The 13,910-nt window shown below is 45.0% G+C and overlaps 1 protein-coding gene across 1 annotated transcript in view; it reads left to right on the plus strand.

Moving 5' to 3' along the window:
- Window positions 1-13,910, plus strand: part of LOC149434820 (copine-7-like) — a 132,896-nt gene that overhangs the window by 59,834 nt on the left and 59,152 nt on the right. Inside the window, exons 5-7 of the mRNA XM_089663333.1 lie at window positions 4,872-4,946; window positions 8,925-9,008; window positions 13,796-13,885. Of these exons, the coding sequence (XP_089519459.1) occupies window positions 4,872-4,946; window positions 8,925-9,008; window positions 13,796-13,885 (249 nt within the window). The remainder of the gene's footprint in view (window positions 1-4,871; window positions 4,947-8,924; window positions 9,009-13,795; window positions 13,886-13,910) is intronic.

Genomic DNA, 13,910 nt, shown 5'->3' on the forward strand with positions numbered 1-13,910 from the left:
CGGTTGATTCATTGACGCGTTTGATTGATTCATTGACGCGGTTGATTCATTGACGTGGTTGATTCATTGACGCGGTTGATTCATTGACACGGTTGATTGATTCATTGACGCGGTTGATTCATTGACACGGTTGATTCATTGACGCGGTTGATTGATTCATTGACACGGTTGATTCATTGACACGGTTGATTGATTCATTACCGCGGTTGATTCATTGACGCGGTTGATTCATTGACGCAGCTGATTCATTAACGCGGTTGATTCATTGACGTGGTTGGTTCATTGACGCGGTTGATTCATTGACGCGGTTGATTCATTGATGCGGTTGATTCATTGATGCGGTTGGGTTTCCTCCCCACTATAGTCCTCAATTCACAGATATAAATATTGCATCGCTATGGGATGGGCAGGGAATAGGTGCAGGAACTCCCCCCTCGACTTGGCCCCCTACAAACCTCTGAGCACCGCTCCTTGGTTTCACCCCTACTCACCTCCCAGTACCACTCCTTTAAGACCCCCCCCCAGGAACAATGGACCCCCCACAACAAAATACCGCCCCAGCAACATTAGACCCCCTGCAGCAACAGCAGATCTCCCAACAGCCAGCATTAATAGATCCTCCAGCAGACCTCTCCCTCAACAGTAGATCCCTCTCTGCAACAACTGACCCCCAGCAACTTAAGACCCCCCCTCAGGAACCATATACCCTCATGCAGGGGCGTATTTACCACAAGACAAACAAGGCATTTGCCTAGGGCGGCATTTTTTAGGGGGGCAGCACCACTCCCCAGAAGAAGGGACAGAAGGAGGGACACACATGGCATGGAGACCAGGTGGGACCCGAGAGAGGCTGCGGGCTGCTTGATGGTGTATGCAGAGCCTGACTCTCGTTCCCGGGGATGTCCAGAGCTGTGATGAACGTCTTTCTCTCTCGCCGGGAAGGAGGGTGAAATGTCTGTTAGTGGAAGGCTTTCTCGGGTGGGGGGGGACAGGGGCATTGTTTGTCAATGTCAGGCTCTCTCCACGGGAGGGGGCAGATGGAGTGGTGTTGGTCGGTATCAAGCTCTTTCTGCGGATGGAGGGTTCGATCTGCCTAGGGCAGCACTAAACCTAAATACACCACTGACTGCCCTCATGCAAAAATAGATCCCCTCCAGGGACAATAGATCCCCTCCAGGGGCAATAGATCCCCTCCAGGGGCAATAGATCCCCTCCAGGGGCAATAGATTCCCTCCAGGGACAATAGATCCCCCAGCAGCCAGCAGCAACAGAACCTCCAGCACAGCGCAGCGCCCCCTTGCCATTACATACATTCAGTTGCGTCGCCCCCCCGCGTTCCAGCTGAAAAAAAGCTCTCAGGACGGATATCTTTTCTCAGGAAATGGATACTTATCTATTGATGGCCTCTCATAAAATGGTATTTTATTTACTTTTGGGTTGCCACCTTTATGTCCATGAAAAACTGAACAGCGAGAGGTCAGCTGGCGCTGTGCTATAGGTGCCGCAGCAAAGAATGGGCGCATGTGCTTGTCCAATCCTAAAGATCCAATAAAAAAGTATCTAAAAAAAAACAGAGCCAGTACTGCGCAAAAAAAAAGGTTACGTGTGGGAAAACAAGGATGGTTTTAGAAATAATGCAATTAATTATTATTTATTTATTAATTAAAAAAAAAAAAAAAAAGTTGTTTGTAAAAAAAACAAGGATGGTTTTAGAAATAATGCAATTAATTATTATTTATTTATTAATTAAAAAAAAAAAAAAAAAAAAAGTTGTTTGTAAAAAAACAAGGATGGTTTTAGAAATAATGTAGTTCATTTTTATTTATATATTAACTTTATTTTAAAAAAGATACTTGTAAAAAATCAAGGATGGTTTTAGAAATAATGCAATTAATTTTTATTTATTTATTAATTTAAAAAAAAAAAAAAAAAGTTGCTTGTAAAAAAACAAGGATGGTTTTAGAAATAATGCACTTCATTTTTATTTAAAAAAAACCAGAGCAAGTACTGTGCAAAAAAAAAAGTTACGTGTGAAAAAATAATGCAATTATTATTATTTATTTATTAATTAAAATTAAAAAAAAGCTTTCTGTAAAAAAACAAGGATGGTCTTAGAAATAATGCAGTTAATTTTTATTTATTTATTAATTTTTTTAAAAAAAGATACTTGTAAAAAATTGAGGATGGTTTTAGAAATAATGCAATTAATTTTTATTTATTTATTAAGTATAAAAAAAAAAAAAGGGAAAACAAAATCAAATCGATAATTGGTGCGTCCAACCTATGAATTGTATCAATGGTATCCATTTTCCCAGGTGCCTCTGCATATCGCAGGCATATAGTCTGGTGCATTTATAAACCAACCTATCGCTAATAATATATATAATATAATACGCTGAGCTGCACATTGTTTCCTCAGTATGGCGGCTGAGGCACCTTATAAATCCTCATTCTCCTCTGTGAAAAACTGCAAATGTTATTCTGTGATTTTTTCTGTTAATAATGCTAAAATTGGAATTCTTGTACAAATCCTGGTGAAACATATTACAAATATAGTGTTTTTGTTTTTCGTTCTTTTTTTTCTTACATTTTGTGTGTATATTTAATGCAACGCTAGATTTAAGAACACATTTTTAAAAAGTTTATCTAACATCAGGAACAAAAATTTAAAAAAAATAATCACTTTTGGGGGGAAAGGTGGAAGGAACTAGGAAATGTAAATACTTGTGTTGCTGTAACTAGAGATGAGCGAATTATTCAAAAATTCGATTCGGCCAATTCGCCGAATTTCAGGAAGAAATTCGATTCGATGCGAATTAATTCGCTACGAAGTTAACTTATAAAAAGGGTTTCTAGGCTTCAGAGAGCCTTTAAATTAGTGCAGAACACTGTACCTTTAATTTAAATGCCCTTGGAGATGAGGAAAGAGAAGGAGAAGGATGAGAAGAAGGAGAAGGATGAGAAGAAGGAGAAGGAGAAGGATGAGAAGAAGGAGAAGGAGAAGGATGAGAAGAAGGAGAAGGATGAGAAGAAGGAGAAGGAGAAGGATGAGAAGAAGGAGAAGGATGAGAAGATGGAGAAGGAGAAGGATGAGAAGAAGGAGAAGGAGAAGGATGAGAAAAAGGAGAAGGATGAGAAGAAGGAGAAGGATGAGAAGAAGGAGAAGGATGAGAAGAAGGAGAAGGATGAGAAGAAGGAGAAGGATGAGAAGAAGGATGAGAAGAAGGATGAGAAGAAGGATGAGAAGAAGGAGAAGGATGAGAAGAAGGATGAGAAGAAGGAGAAGGATGAGAAGAAGGATGAGAAGAAGGAGAAGGATGAGAAGAAGTAGAAGGAGAAGGATGAGAAGAAGGAGAAGGATGAGAAGAAGGAGAAGGATGAGAAGAAGTAGAAGGAGAAGGATGAGAAGAAGGAGAAGGATGAGAAGAAGGAGAAGGATGAGAAGAAGGAGAAGGAGAAGGATGAGAAGAAGGAGAAGGATGAGAAGAAGGATGAGAAGAAGGAGAAGGATGAGAAGAAGGATGAGAAGAAGGAGAAGGATGAGAAGAAGGATGAGAAGAAGGAGAAGGATGAGAAGAAGGAGAAGGATGAGAAGAAGGATGAGAAGAAGGAGAAGGATGAGAAGAAGGAGAAGGATGAGAAGAAGGAGAAGGAGAAGGATGAGAAGAAGGAGAAGGATGAGAAGAAGGAGAAGGAGAAGGATGAGAAGAAGGAGAAGGAGAAGGATGAGAAGAAGGAGAAGGATGAGAAGAAGGATGAGAAGAAGGATGAGAAGAAGGAGAAGGATGAGAAGAAGGATGAGAAGAAGGAGAAGGATGAGAAGAAGAAGGATGAGAAGAAGGAGAAGGATGAGAAGAAGAAGAAGGATGAGAAGAAGGAGAAGGATGAGAAGAAGGAGAAGGATGAGAAGAAGAAGAAGGATGAGAAGAAGAAGAAAGATGAGAAGAAGGAGAATTCCAAGCCGGCAAAAAGTGTATCTGCAGAGCTCCGCTATTTCTTAGCGGAGCTCTGCAGATACACTTAGCGGAGCCCTGCAGATACACTTTTTGCCGGCTTGGAATTCTTCTTATTTTCATCCTACTTCTTCTTCTTCTTCTTCTTCATCCTCATCCTCATCCTCTTCTTCTTCTTCTGAGGATGAGGATGAGGATGAAGAAGAAGAAGAAGAAGTAGGATGAAAATAAGAAGAATTCCAAGCCGGCAAAAAGTGTATCTGCAGAGCTCCTCTAAGTGTATCTGCAGAATAGAGGAGCTCTGCAGATACACTTTTTGCCGGCTTGGAATTATTCTTATTTTCATCCTACTTCTTCTTCTTCTTCATCCTCATCCTCAGAAGAAGAAGAAGAGGATGAGGATGAGGATGAAGAGGAAGAAGAAGAAGAAGAAGAAGTAGGATGAAAATAAGAATAATTCCAAACCGGCAAAAAGTGTATCTGCAGAGTTCCTCTATTTCTGACAGTTCTCTGACAGCTCCTTCACATGTACAGCGGTTGAAACATCTGTTTCCGAATAAAAACATCTGTATCCTAAATGGAAACAAATAGATACAATGTTTCAACCGCTGTACATGTGAAGGAACTGTCAGAGAACTGTCAGAAATAGCGGAGCTCTCTGCAGGGACACTTTTGCCGGCTGATCGGGAAAAATCCGATTCGCGCACCCGAAGTAGGCAAATATTCGGATTCGACGCGAATCGAATTTTCCTGAAATTCGTATCGAATTCCACTTCGCCTGGTTCGATTCGCTCATCTCTAGCTGTAACAATCAAAGAGAATCAAAGAAAAATCACGGAGTGGAGTGCAGCTCATCGCAGCCGGGTAATATTGCTTCACCCATTCATTTCATATATATCTCCCCTCCCCCCCCCCCAGGTCATTTCTGAAGAGATCTCGGGAAATAACGGATATGTGGAGCTGTCATTCTGCGCCCGGAAACTGGATGACAAGGTGACAAGCACGGGGTACAAACTGCTTTTTGGAGACAGACGTAAAGTTTTTACTCGGGTCATTTATTAGGTTGTTGTCTCTATGAAAAGGGTAATATTGTGTCCCAAGGCAGTGATCTCCAAACTGCGGCCTAGGGGCCGGATCTGTCCCTTTGCTTGAGTTTATCCGGCTCTTGGCCAACTGTTCTTCCCACTGACACCAACGGTGGCCCATAATTCCTTTCACTGACCCATGTTACAGTCACAATTCCTTCAAATGACACCAATGATGGGGCACTATTCCTCCCACTGACACCAATGATGGAGCACTATTCCTCCCACTGACACCAATGATGGGGCACTATTCCTCCCACTGACACCAATGATGGGGCACTATTCCTCCCACTGACACCAATGATGGGGCACTATTCCTCCCACTGACACCAATGATGGGGTACTATTCCTCCCACTGACACCAATGATGGGGCACTATTCCTCCCACTGATACCAATGATGGGGCACTATTCCTCCCACTGACACCAATGATGGGGCACTATTCCTCCCACTGACACCAATGATGGGGCACTATTCCTCCCACTGACACCAGTGATGGGGCACTATTCTTTCCACTGACACCAATGATGGGGCACTATTCCTCCCACTGACACCAATGATGGGGAACTATTTCTCCCACTGACACCAATGATGGGGCACTATTCCTCCCACTGACACCAATGATGGGGCACTATTCCTCCCACCGACACCAATGATGGGGCACTATTCCTCCCACTGACACCAATGATGGGGCACTATTCCTCCCACTGACACCAATGATGGGGCACTATTCCTCCCACTGATACCAATGATGGGGCACTATTCCTCCCACTGACACCAATGATGCAGTACTATTCCTCCCACTGATACCAATGATGGGGCACTATTCCTCCCACTGACACCAATGATGCAGTACTATTCCTCCCACTGATACCAATGATGGGGCACTATTCCTCCCACTGACACCAATGATGGGGCACTATTCCTCCCAGTGACACCAATGATGGGGCACTATTCCTCCCACTGACACCAATGATGGGGCACTATTCCTCCCACTGACACCAATGATGGGGCACTATTCCTCCCACTGACACCAATGATGAGGGACTATTCCTCCCACTGATACCAATGATGGGGCACTATTCCTCCCACTGACACCAATGATGGGACACTATTCCTCCCACTGATACCAATGATGGGGCACTATTCCTCCCACTGACATCAATGATGGAGCGCTATTCATCTCAATGACACCAATGATGGGGCACTATTCCTCCCACTGATACCAATGATGGGGCACTATTCCTCCCACTGACACCAATGATGGGGCACTATTCCTCCCACTGATACCAATGATGGGGCACTATTCCTCCCACTGACACCAATGATGGGGCACTATTCCTCCCACTGACACCAATGATGGGGCACTATTCCTCCCCCTGACACCAATGATGGGGCACTATTCCTCCCACTGACACCAATGATGGGACACTATTCCTCTCACTGATACCAATGATGGGGCACTATTCCTCCCACTGACACCAATGATGGGGCACTATTCCTCCCACTGACACCAATGATGGGGCACTATTCCTCCCACTGACACCAATGATGAGGCACTATTCCTCCCACTGATACCAATGATGGGGCACTATTCCTCCCACTGACACCAATGCTGGGACACTATTCCTCCCACTGATACCAATGATGGGGCACTATTCCTCCCACTGACACCAATGATGGGGCACTATTCCTCCCACTGACACCAATGATGGGGCACTATTCCTCCCACTGACACCAATGCTGGGACACTATTCCTCCCACTGATACCAATGATGGGGCACTATTCCTCCCACTGACACCAATGATGGGGCACTATTCCTCCCACTGACATCAATGATGGAGCACTATTCATCTCAATGACACCAATGACGAGGCACTATTCCCCCCACTGACATCAATGATGGAGCGCTATTCATCTCAATGACACCAATGATGGGGCACTATTCCCCCCACTGACACCAATGATGGGGCACTATTCCTCCCACTGATACCAATGATGGGGCACTATTCCTCCCACTGATACCAATGATGGGGCACTATTCCTCCCACTGACACCAATGATGGGGCACTATTCCTCCCACTGACACCAATGATGGGGCACTATTCCTCCCCCTGACACCAATGATGGGGCACTATTCCTCCCACTGACACCAATGATGGGACACTATTCCTCTCACTGATACCAATGATGGGGCACTATTCCTCCCACTGACACCAATGATGGGGCACTATTCCTCCCACTGATACCAATGATGGTGCACTATTCCTCCCACTGACACCAATGATGGGACACTATTCCTCCACTGACACCAATGATGGGGCACTATTCCTCCCACTGACACCAATAATGGGGCACTATTCCTCCCACTGACACCAATGAGGGGGCACTATTCCTCCCACTGACACCAATGATGGGACACTATTCCTCCCACTGACACCAATGATGGGACACTATTCCTCCCACTGACACCAGGACATTTTGTACTCCCACTAATCACAGTCCAGCTCCCCTAAAGTCTGGAAAACATTAACATGGTTCTTTGTGTGGGAGGTTTGGAGATCCCTTTTCTAAGACAGCTGTTGTAACCAAGAATAGTTAATATTTCCCCAATATGACCTGAATGAAATGAAATGTAATCGGATTCTGTGGTTTGCAGCATGCTATAGTTCCCTTTTTTATTGAATATTCCCAGTCATGAGTGGATATACATAGGTGCACCCTATAGGGATCTATTCTGAACTATACCTCAACAGTTCTGAAAAACAGATGTAAACAGAGAAAAACGGATGAAAATGGATGTAAACAGATGAAAAATGGCTGTAAACGACCGAAAACGGATGTAAATGGTTGAAAAACTGATGAAAACTGATGTGAACTGATGAAAAACTGACATAAACTGATGAAAAACTGATGAAAAACGGTGTAAACTGATGAAAAAACTGATGTAAACTGATGAAAAACTGATGTGAACTGATGAAAAACTGATGTAAAGTGATGAAAAACTGATAAAAAATGGATGTAAACTGATGAAAAACTGATGCAAAACAGACATAAACTGATGAAAAAACTGATGTAAACTGATGAAAAACTGATGTAAAGTGATGAAAAACTGATGAAAAATGGATGTAAAATGATGAAAAACTGATGAAAAATGGATGTAAACTGATGCAAAACTGATGTAAACTGATGAAAAACTGACGTAAACTGATGAAAAACTGATGTGAACTGATGAAAAGCTGATGTGAACTGATGAAAAACTGATGAAAAACAGACATAAACTGATGAAAAACGAATGTAAACTGATGAAAATCTGATGTAAACTGATGAAAAACTGACGTAAACTGATGAATAACTGATGTGAATTGATGAAAAACAGATGAAAAACAGACGTAAACTGATGCATAACTGATGAAAAACAGACGTAAACCGATGAAAAACTGATGTGAACTGATGAAAAATGGATGAAAAACAGATGAAAAACGAAGAAAATTGAAGTGAATGGATCCATTTGTTCTTGGAAAAACCGTGACTGAACTGAAAAAAAACCAGACTGCCGTGTGGAAGGTGCCGGAGAGTCTCCTAGACCCGCGGAGACAGCTGGGGCAATACGCGGAATGTACGGGGCACACTGATTGGTTGCAATGAACATGGGGAACGCAGACACGGGGAGAAGGAAGAATAGGTTTTAGTTGTAAAACATAAATATATACAAAGTATTGTTTGCAGATTTGTTTAAAAAATTTCCCTGGAAGGAAAGTGGTTGACGGTGAAATCCATCCATTGTGGCCGAGTTGCTGAATTCATACAATGATAGTATTCCATGGTGAGAACATCCCGAGTGTCAATGTGGACGTGCACTAACCCCGCCTCTTTCTGCAATAGGATTTATTTAGCAAATCAGATCCTTTCCTGGAAATCTACAGAGTTAATGATGACCAGAGTGAGCAGCTGGTGTACAGAACGGAGGTGAGTGCGGGTCCGGGTGTGAGCCTGTGAGCAGCGGGAGGAGAGCGTGAGAGGCGTGTGAGCGCGATGACGTGTAGATAGGGCTGAGCTGGACTTCAGTGTGAGGCAGGAGGAAAGTGTTTGACCATTTTTTTATTTACTTTTCCCTTCCTTCTTTTTTTCTTCTAGGCCCCCTGGCCTTCTGTTACTTGTACCTGCTACGCTTTATTGTCCTTCTTTGTTTCTCCTTCTTTCCTATCCCTCTTCACCTCTCCATAATACTTTTTTTTTCTTTTCTGGTCCACATCTCTTACCCCTCCCCCATTTTCTTACTCCTCTTCCTATTCTAACCTCTCTTTGCTTACCCCCCTCTTCCTTCTGTTACCCCCCTCTTCCTTCTGTTGCTTCCTCTTCCTTCTCTTACCCCCCTCTTCCTTCTCTTACCCCCCTCTTCCTTCTGTTACCCCTCTCTTCTTTCTGTTACTTCCTCTTCCTTCTCTGACCCCCCATTTCCTTCTGTTACCCCCCTCTTCCTTCTGTTACTTCCTCTTCCTTCTCTTACCCCCCTCTTCCTTCTCTTACCCCCCTCTTCCTTCTGTTACCCCCCTCTCCCTTCTGTTACCCCCCTCTTACTTCTGTTACCCCCCTCTTCCTTCTGTTACTTCCTCTTCCTTCTCTTACCCCCCTCTTCCTTCTCTTACCCCCCTCTTCATTCTGTTACCCCCCTCTTTCTTCTGTTACTTCCTCTTCCTTCTCTTACCCCCCTCTTCCTTCTTTTACTTCCTCTTCCTTCTCTTACCCCCCTCTTCCTTCTGTTACTTCCTCTTCCTTCTCTTACCCCCATCTTCCTTCTGTTACCCCCCCTCTTCTTTCTGTTACTTCCTCTTCCTTCACTTACCCCCCTCTTCCTCCTCTTGTTACTTTTTTCCCCTCTTCTCTTTGCTCTTTCCCTGGCCTCCCGTCCAATACCTAATTCTGTTTCCTCCCTTCCCTATATTATGCTTCCTTTCTCTTGATAACTCTCCTTCTATCTATCTAATCTCCCCTCCAGCAAACTTTACACTTGGCACAATGCAGTCAGGCAAGTACCGTTCTCCTGGCAACCGCCAAACCCAGACACGTCCATTGGATTGCCAGAGAGAGAAGCATGATTGGTCACTCCAGAAAACACGCCTCCACTGCTCTAGAGTCCAGTGGCGGCGTGCTTTACACCACGGCATCCGACGCTTTGCATTGCACTTGGTGATGGAAGGCTTGAATGCAGCTGCTCGGCCATGGAAACCCATTCCATGAAGCTCTCTACACACTGTTGTTGGGCTCATCTGAAGGCCACACCAAGTTTGGAGGTCTTTAGCTATTGACTCTGCAGACAGTTGGTGACTTCTGCGCACTGTGTGCTTCAGCATGCGCTGACCCCGCCCTGTCATGTGACGTGGCCTACCACTTGGTGGCTGAGTGGCTGTTGTTCCCAGTGGCTTCCACTTTGTCATAATCTCACTAACAGTTGAGCGTGGAATATTTAGTAGCCAGGAAATGTCACGGATGGACTTATTGCCCAGGTGGCCACCTATTACGGGACCACGCTTGGAGTCACTGAGCTCCTGAGAGCGACCCATTCTTTCACCAATGTTTGTAGAAGCCGTCTGCATGCCTAGGGGCTTGATTGTATACACCTGTGTCCATGGAGGGGATTGGAACACCTGAATCACATGATATGGAGGGGATTGGAACACCTCAATCACATGATATGGAGGGGATTGGGACACCTGAATCACATGATTGGGAGGGGATTGGAATACCTGAATCACATGATTGGGAGTGGATTGGAACACCTGAACACATGATTGGGAGGGGATTGGGACACCTGAATCACATGATTGGGAGGGGATTGGAACACCTGAATCACATGATTGGGAGGGGATTGGAACACCTGAATCACATGATATGGAGGGGATTGGAACACCTGAATCACATGATTGGGAGGGGATTGGAACACCTGAATCACATGATTGGGAGGGGATTGGAACACCTGAATCACATGATTGGGAGGGGATTGGAACACCTAAACACATGATTGGGTTGTCCTAATACTTTTGGCAATATAGTGTATATATGGCTGTTGTGAGTCGGTGACTTTTAAGGTATTGAAAGCATTTGATTGGTGTGATAGCCAGGGGATTAGCATTTTAGAAGTAGGGGACAGTAATGGGGGCCTCCATACTTCCTCACAACAGGTTTTCTTTTAGTGTGAACATTTCTGTATTGTGTATGAGATCTGAGATCACTTTGTAGGCGCAATGGGACTGTATGAATCCAAAATAAAAAAGCGAAATTACAAGAACTCTGGTTTAGTAAAATAAGTCACCTTATTCTCTTCTCTTTTCTTCACCTTCTCTGTATTCTTTTTCTGTCCTCCTTGATACTCTTTTTACATTTCGATCTCTTGCCTCTCATTTCATACTTTTCTCTATCCCATCACTTTCTAGTCTCTCATTTGTTCCTCATGCCGTCCCTCTACTTTCTCTTCCCCTGTGTCCTGGGCTGCTGCTGACCTCTGTGTCCCATAGACACAACTGAGGCAATGTCATTGCTCTGTCATCCTCTTCATCGTGATGTGGCCAGTATAGTAACATGCTGTGAGTACATATGAACATATGAGAGGACATTCACATAGGTGGACGTTATTTTAGTAGAAATTGTCTATGTGGAGGCAATGAGTCCGGATGTCACGATCAGGGGTCCGGCTCAAAGACCAGTTGCTATAGCAGTGGAAAGGCTCACCTGAAACCAGCAGCATAGGTACACAGGCAGGGGACTGTGGCGGAGGAGTGGGATCACCAGAGGTGCAGAGTCTAAGTACCAACCGGTGTTCACCAGAGCTCCTGATGGTGGAGATGGATTTTAGCACCAGGTCGCGGTCCTCAGGATCACCCCACCAGGAGGTGAGCAAGCAGAGGTCCAGTAGCGTATAAGCAGGTAAGGATCAAATGGAAGCGTGGTCAGTAAACAAGCCAAGGTTGGTAAGGAGCAGTCGCAGGTTGGGATCAGGCAGAAGCGTAGTCGAGAACAAACCAAGGTCGGTAAGGAGCAGTCACAGGTTGGGATCAGGCAGAAGTATAGTCAAGAACAAGCCAAGGTCGGTAAGGAGCAGTCACAGGTTGGGATCAGGCAGAAGCATAGTCAAGAACAATCCAAGGTCGGTAAGGAGCAGTCACAGGTTGGGATCAGGCAGAAGCGTAGTTGAGAACGAGCCAAGGTTGGTAATGAGCAGGCACAGGTTGGGATCAGGCAGAAGCATAGTCAAGAACAATCCAAGGTCGGTAAGGAGCAGTCACAGGTTGGGATCAGGCAGAAGCGTAGTCGAGAACGAGCCAAGGTTGGTAATGAGCAGGCACAGGTTGGGATCAGAAAGAAGAGTAGTCAAGAATGATCCATGGTCGGTAAGGAGCAGTCGCAGGTTGGGATCAGACAGAAGCGTAGTCGAGAACGAGCCAATGTTGGTAAGGAGCAGTCGCAGGTTGGGATCAGTAAGAAGCGTAGTCAAGAACAAGCCAAGGTCGGTAATGAGTAGTCGCAGGTTGGGATCAGGCAGAAGCAGGTTGGAATCAGGCAGAAGCGTAGTCGAGAACAAGCCAAGGTCGGTAATGAGTAGTCGCAGGTTGGGATCAGGCAGAAGCAGGTTGGGATCAGGCAGAAGCAGGTTGGGATCAGGCAGAAGCGTAGTCGAGAACAAGCCAAGGTCGGTAATGAGCAGTCGCAGGTTGGAATCAGGCAGAAGCGTAGTCGAGAACAAGCCAAGGTCGGTAATGAGCAGTCGCAGGTTGGGATCAGGAAGAAGCGTAGTCAAGAACAAGCCAAGGTCGGTAATGAGTAGTCGCAGGTTGGGATCAGGCAGAAGCAGGTTGGGATCAGGCAGAAGCGTAGTCGAGAACAAGCCAAGGTCGGTAATGAGCAGTCGCAGGTTGGAATCAGGCAGAAGCGTAGTCGAGAACAAGCCAAAGTCGGTAAGGAGCAGTCACAGGTTGGGATCAGACAGAAGCGTAGTCGAGAACAAGCCAAGGTCGGTAATGAGCAGTCACAGGTTGGGATCAGGCAGAAGCGTAGTCGAGAACAAACCAAGGGTCAATAATGAGTGGTAGCAAAAGATGGATAATAACAGAGACGACAAGGGCACGATACTGGCTGGAGAGCACAATAATCTGGCAAACAGGAAGTGCAGAGACATGACTTATATCAGGAAGTTCATGGGAGGAGCAAGGGGTTCAAGGTTCATGATAAACAAGATCAAGGTAGGATCATCCAACTAATTGTCAAGGGAGGTGTCCAGCACTCCAGGTGGCTCAGTAAGAAGAAACATTGCCCCTCCCCGTAGAAGGCCCAGGTTTGGACCCAGGCTCTGACACCAGATGGCCGCACTTAGCTTTTTTTGTAAAAATTATATCAAGACAAGTAAAGAAATCTTAGAATCAGCTCATGGGCTGCTATAGGTCAGGACTGGCATGGCATGAGACATATTAGTGGGTTACTTCATTCCTCCGCTGCTCGTTCTAAGATGGTTTTTACCTGTTTGGTATAATTTTTTCCAATAAAAGTAGTTTTTAGTAAGTATAGCCATCCAGGCTATCCGGCAGTGAGCTGGGCCAGCACGTTTGTGCCTTTGTGGCGGGCTGCTGCTTGTTTCCCTTTAGTTGTATGAGAGGGTATTGTTACCAGTGTGGAATATGTGGTCTGCACAACTGTGACTGCTACAGAATTTTCTACGCGTGAAGTTTTGTGCACTTTATAAGGAGATTTTATTTTTTTTCCAGGTCATAAAAAATAACTTGAACCCGGTATGGGAGCCGTTTAAGGTGTCTCTGAGCTCTCTGTGCTGCTGCGAGGAGAAGAGGAAGCTCAGGGTAAGATAAAACACCAACATAACAA

The sequence above is a fragment of the Staurois parvus genome, unplaced genomic scaffold, assembly GCF_062004578.1.
Source record: "Staurois parvus isolate SC_StPar_1 unplaced genomic scaffold, SC_StPar_1.0 ptg001667l, whole genome shotgun sequence".
Taxonomy (NCBI): domain Eukaryota; kingdom Metazoa; phylum Chordata; class Amphibia; order Anura; family Ranidae; genus Staurois; species Staurois parvus.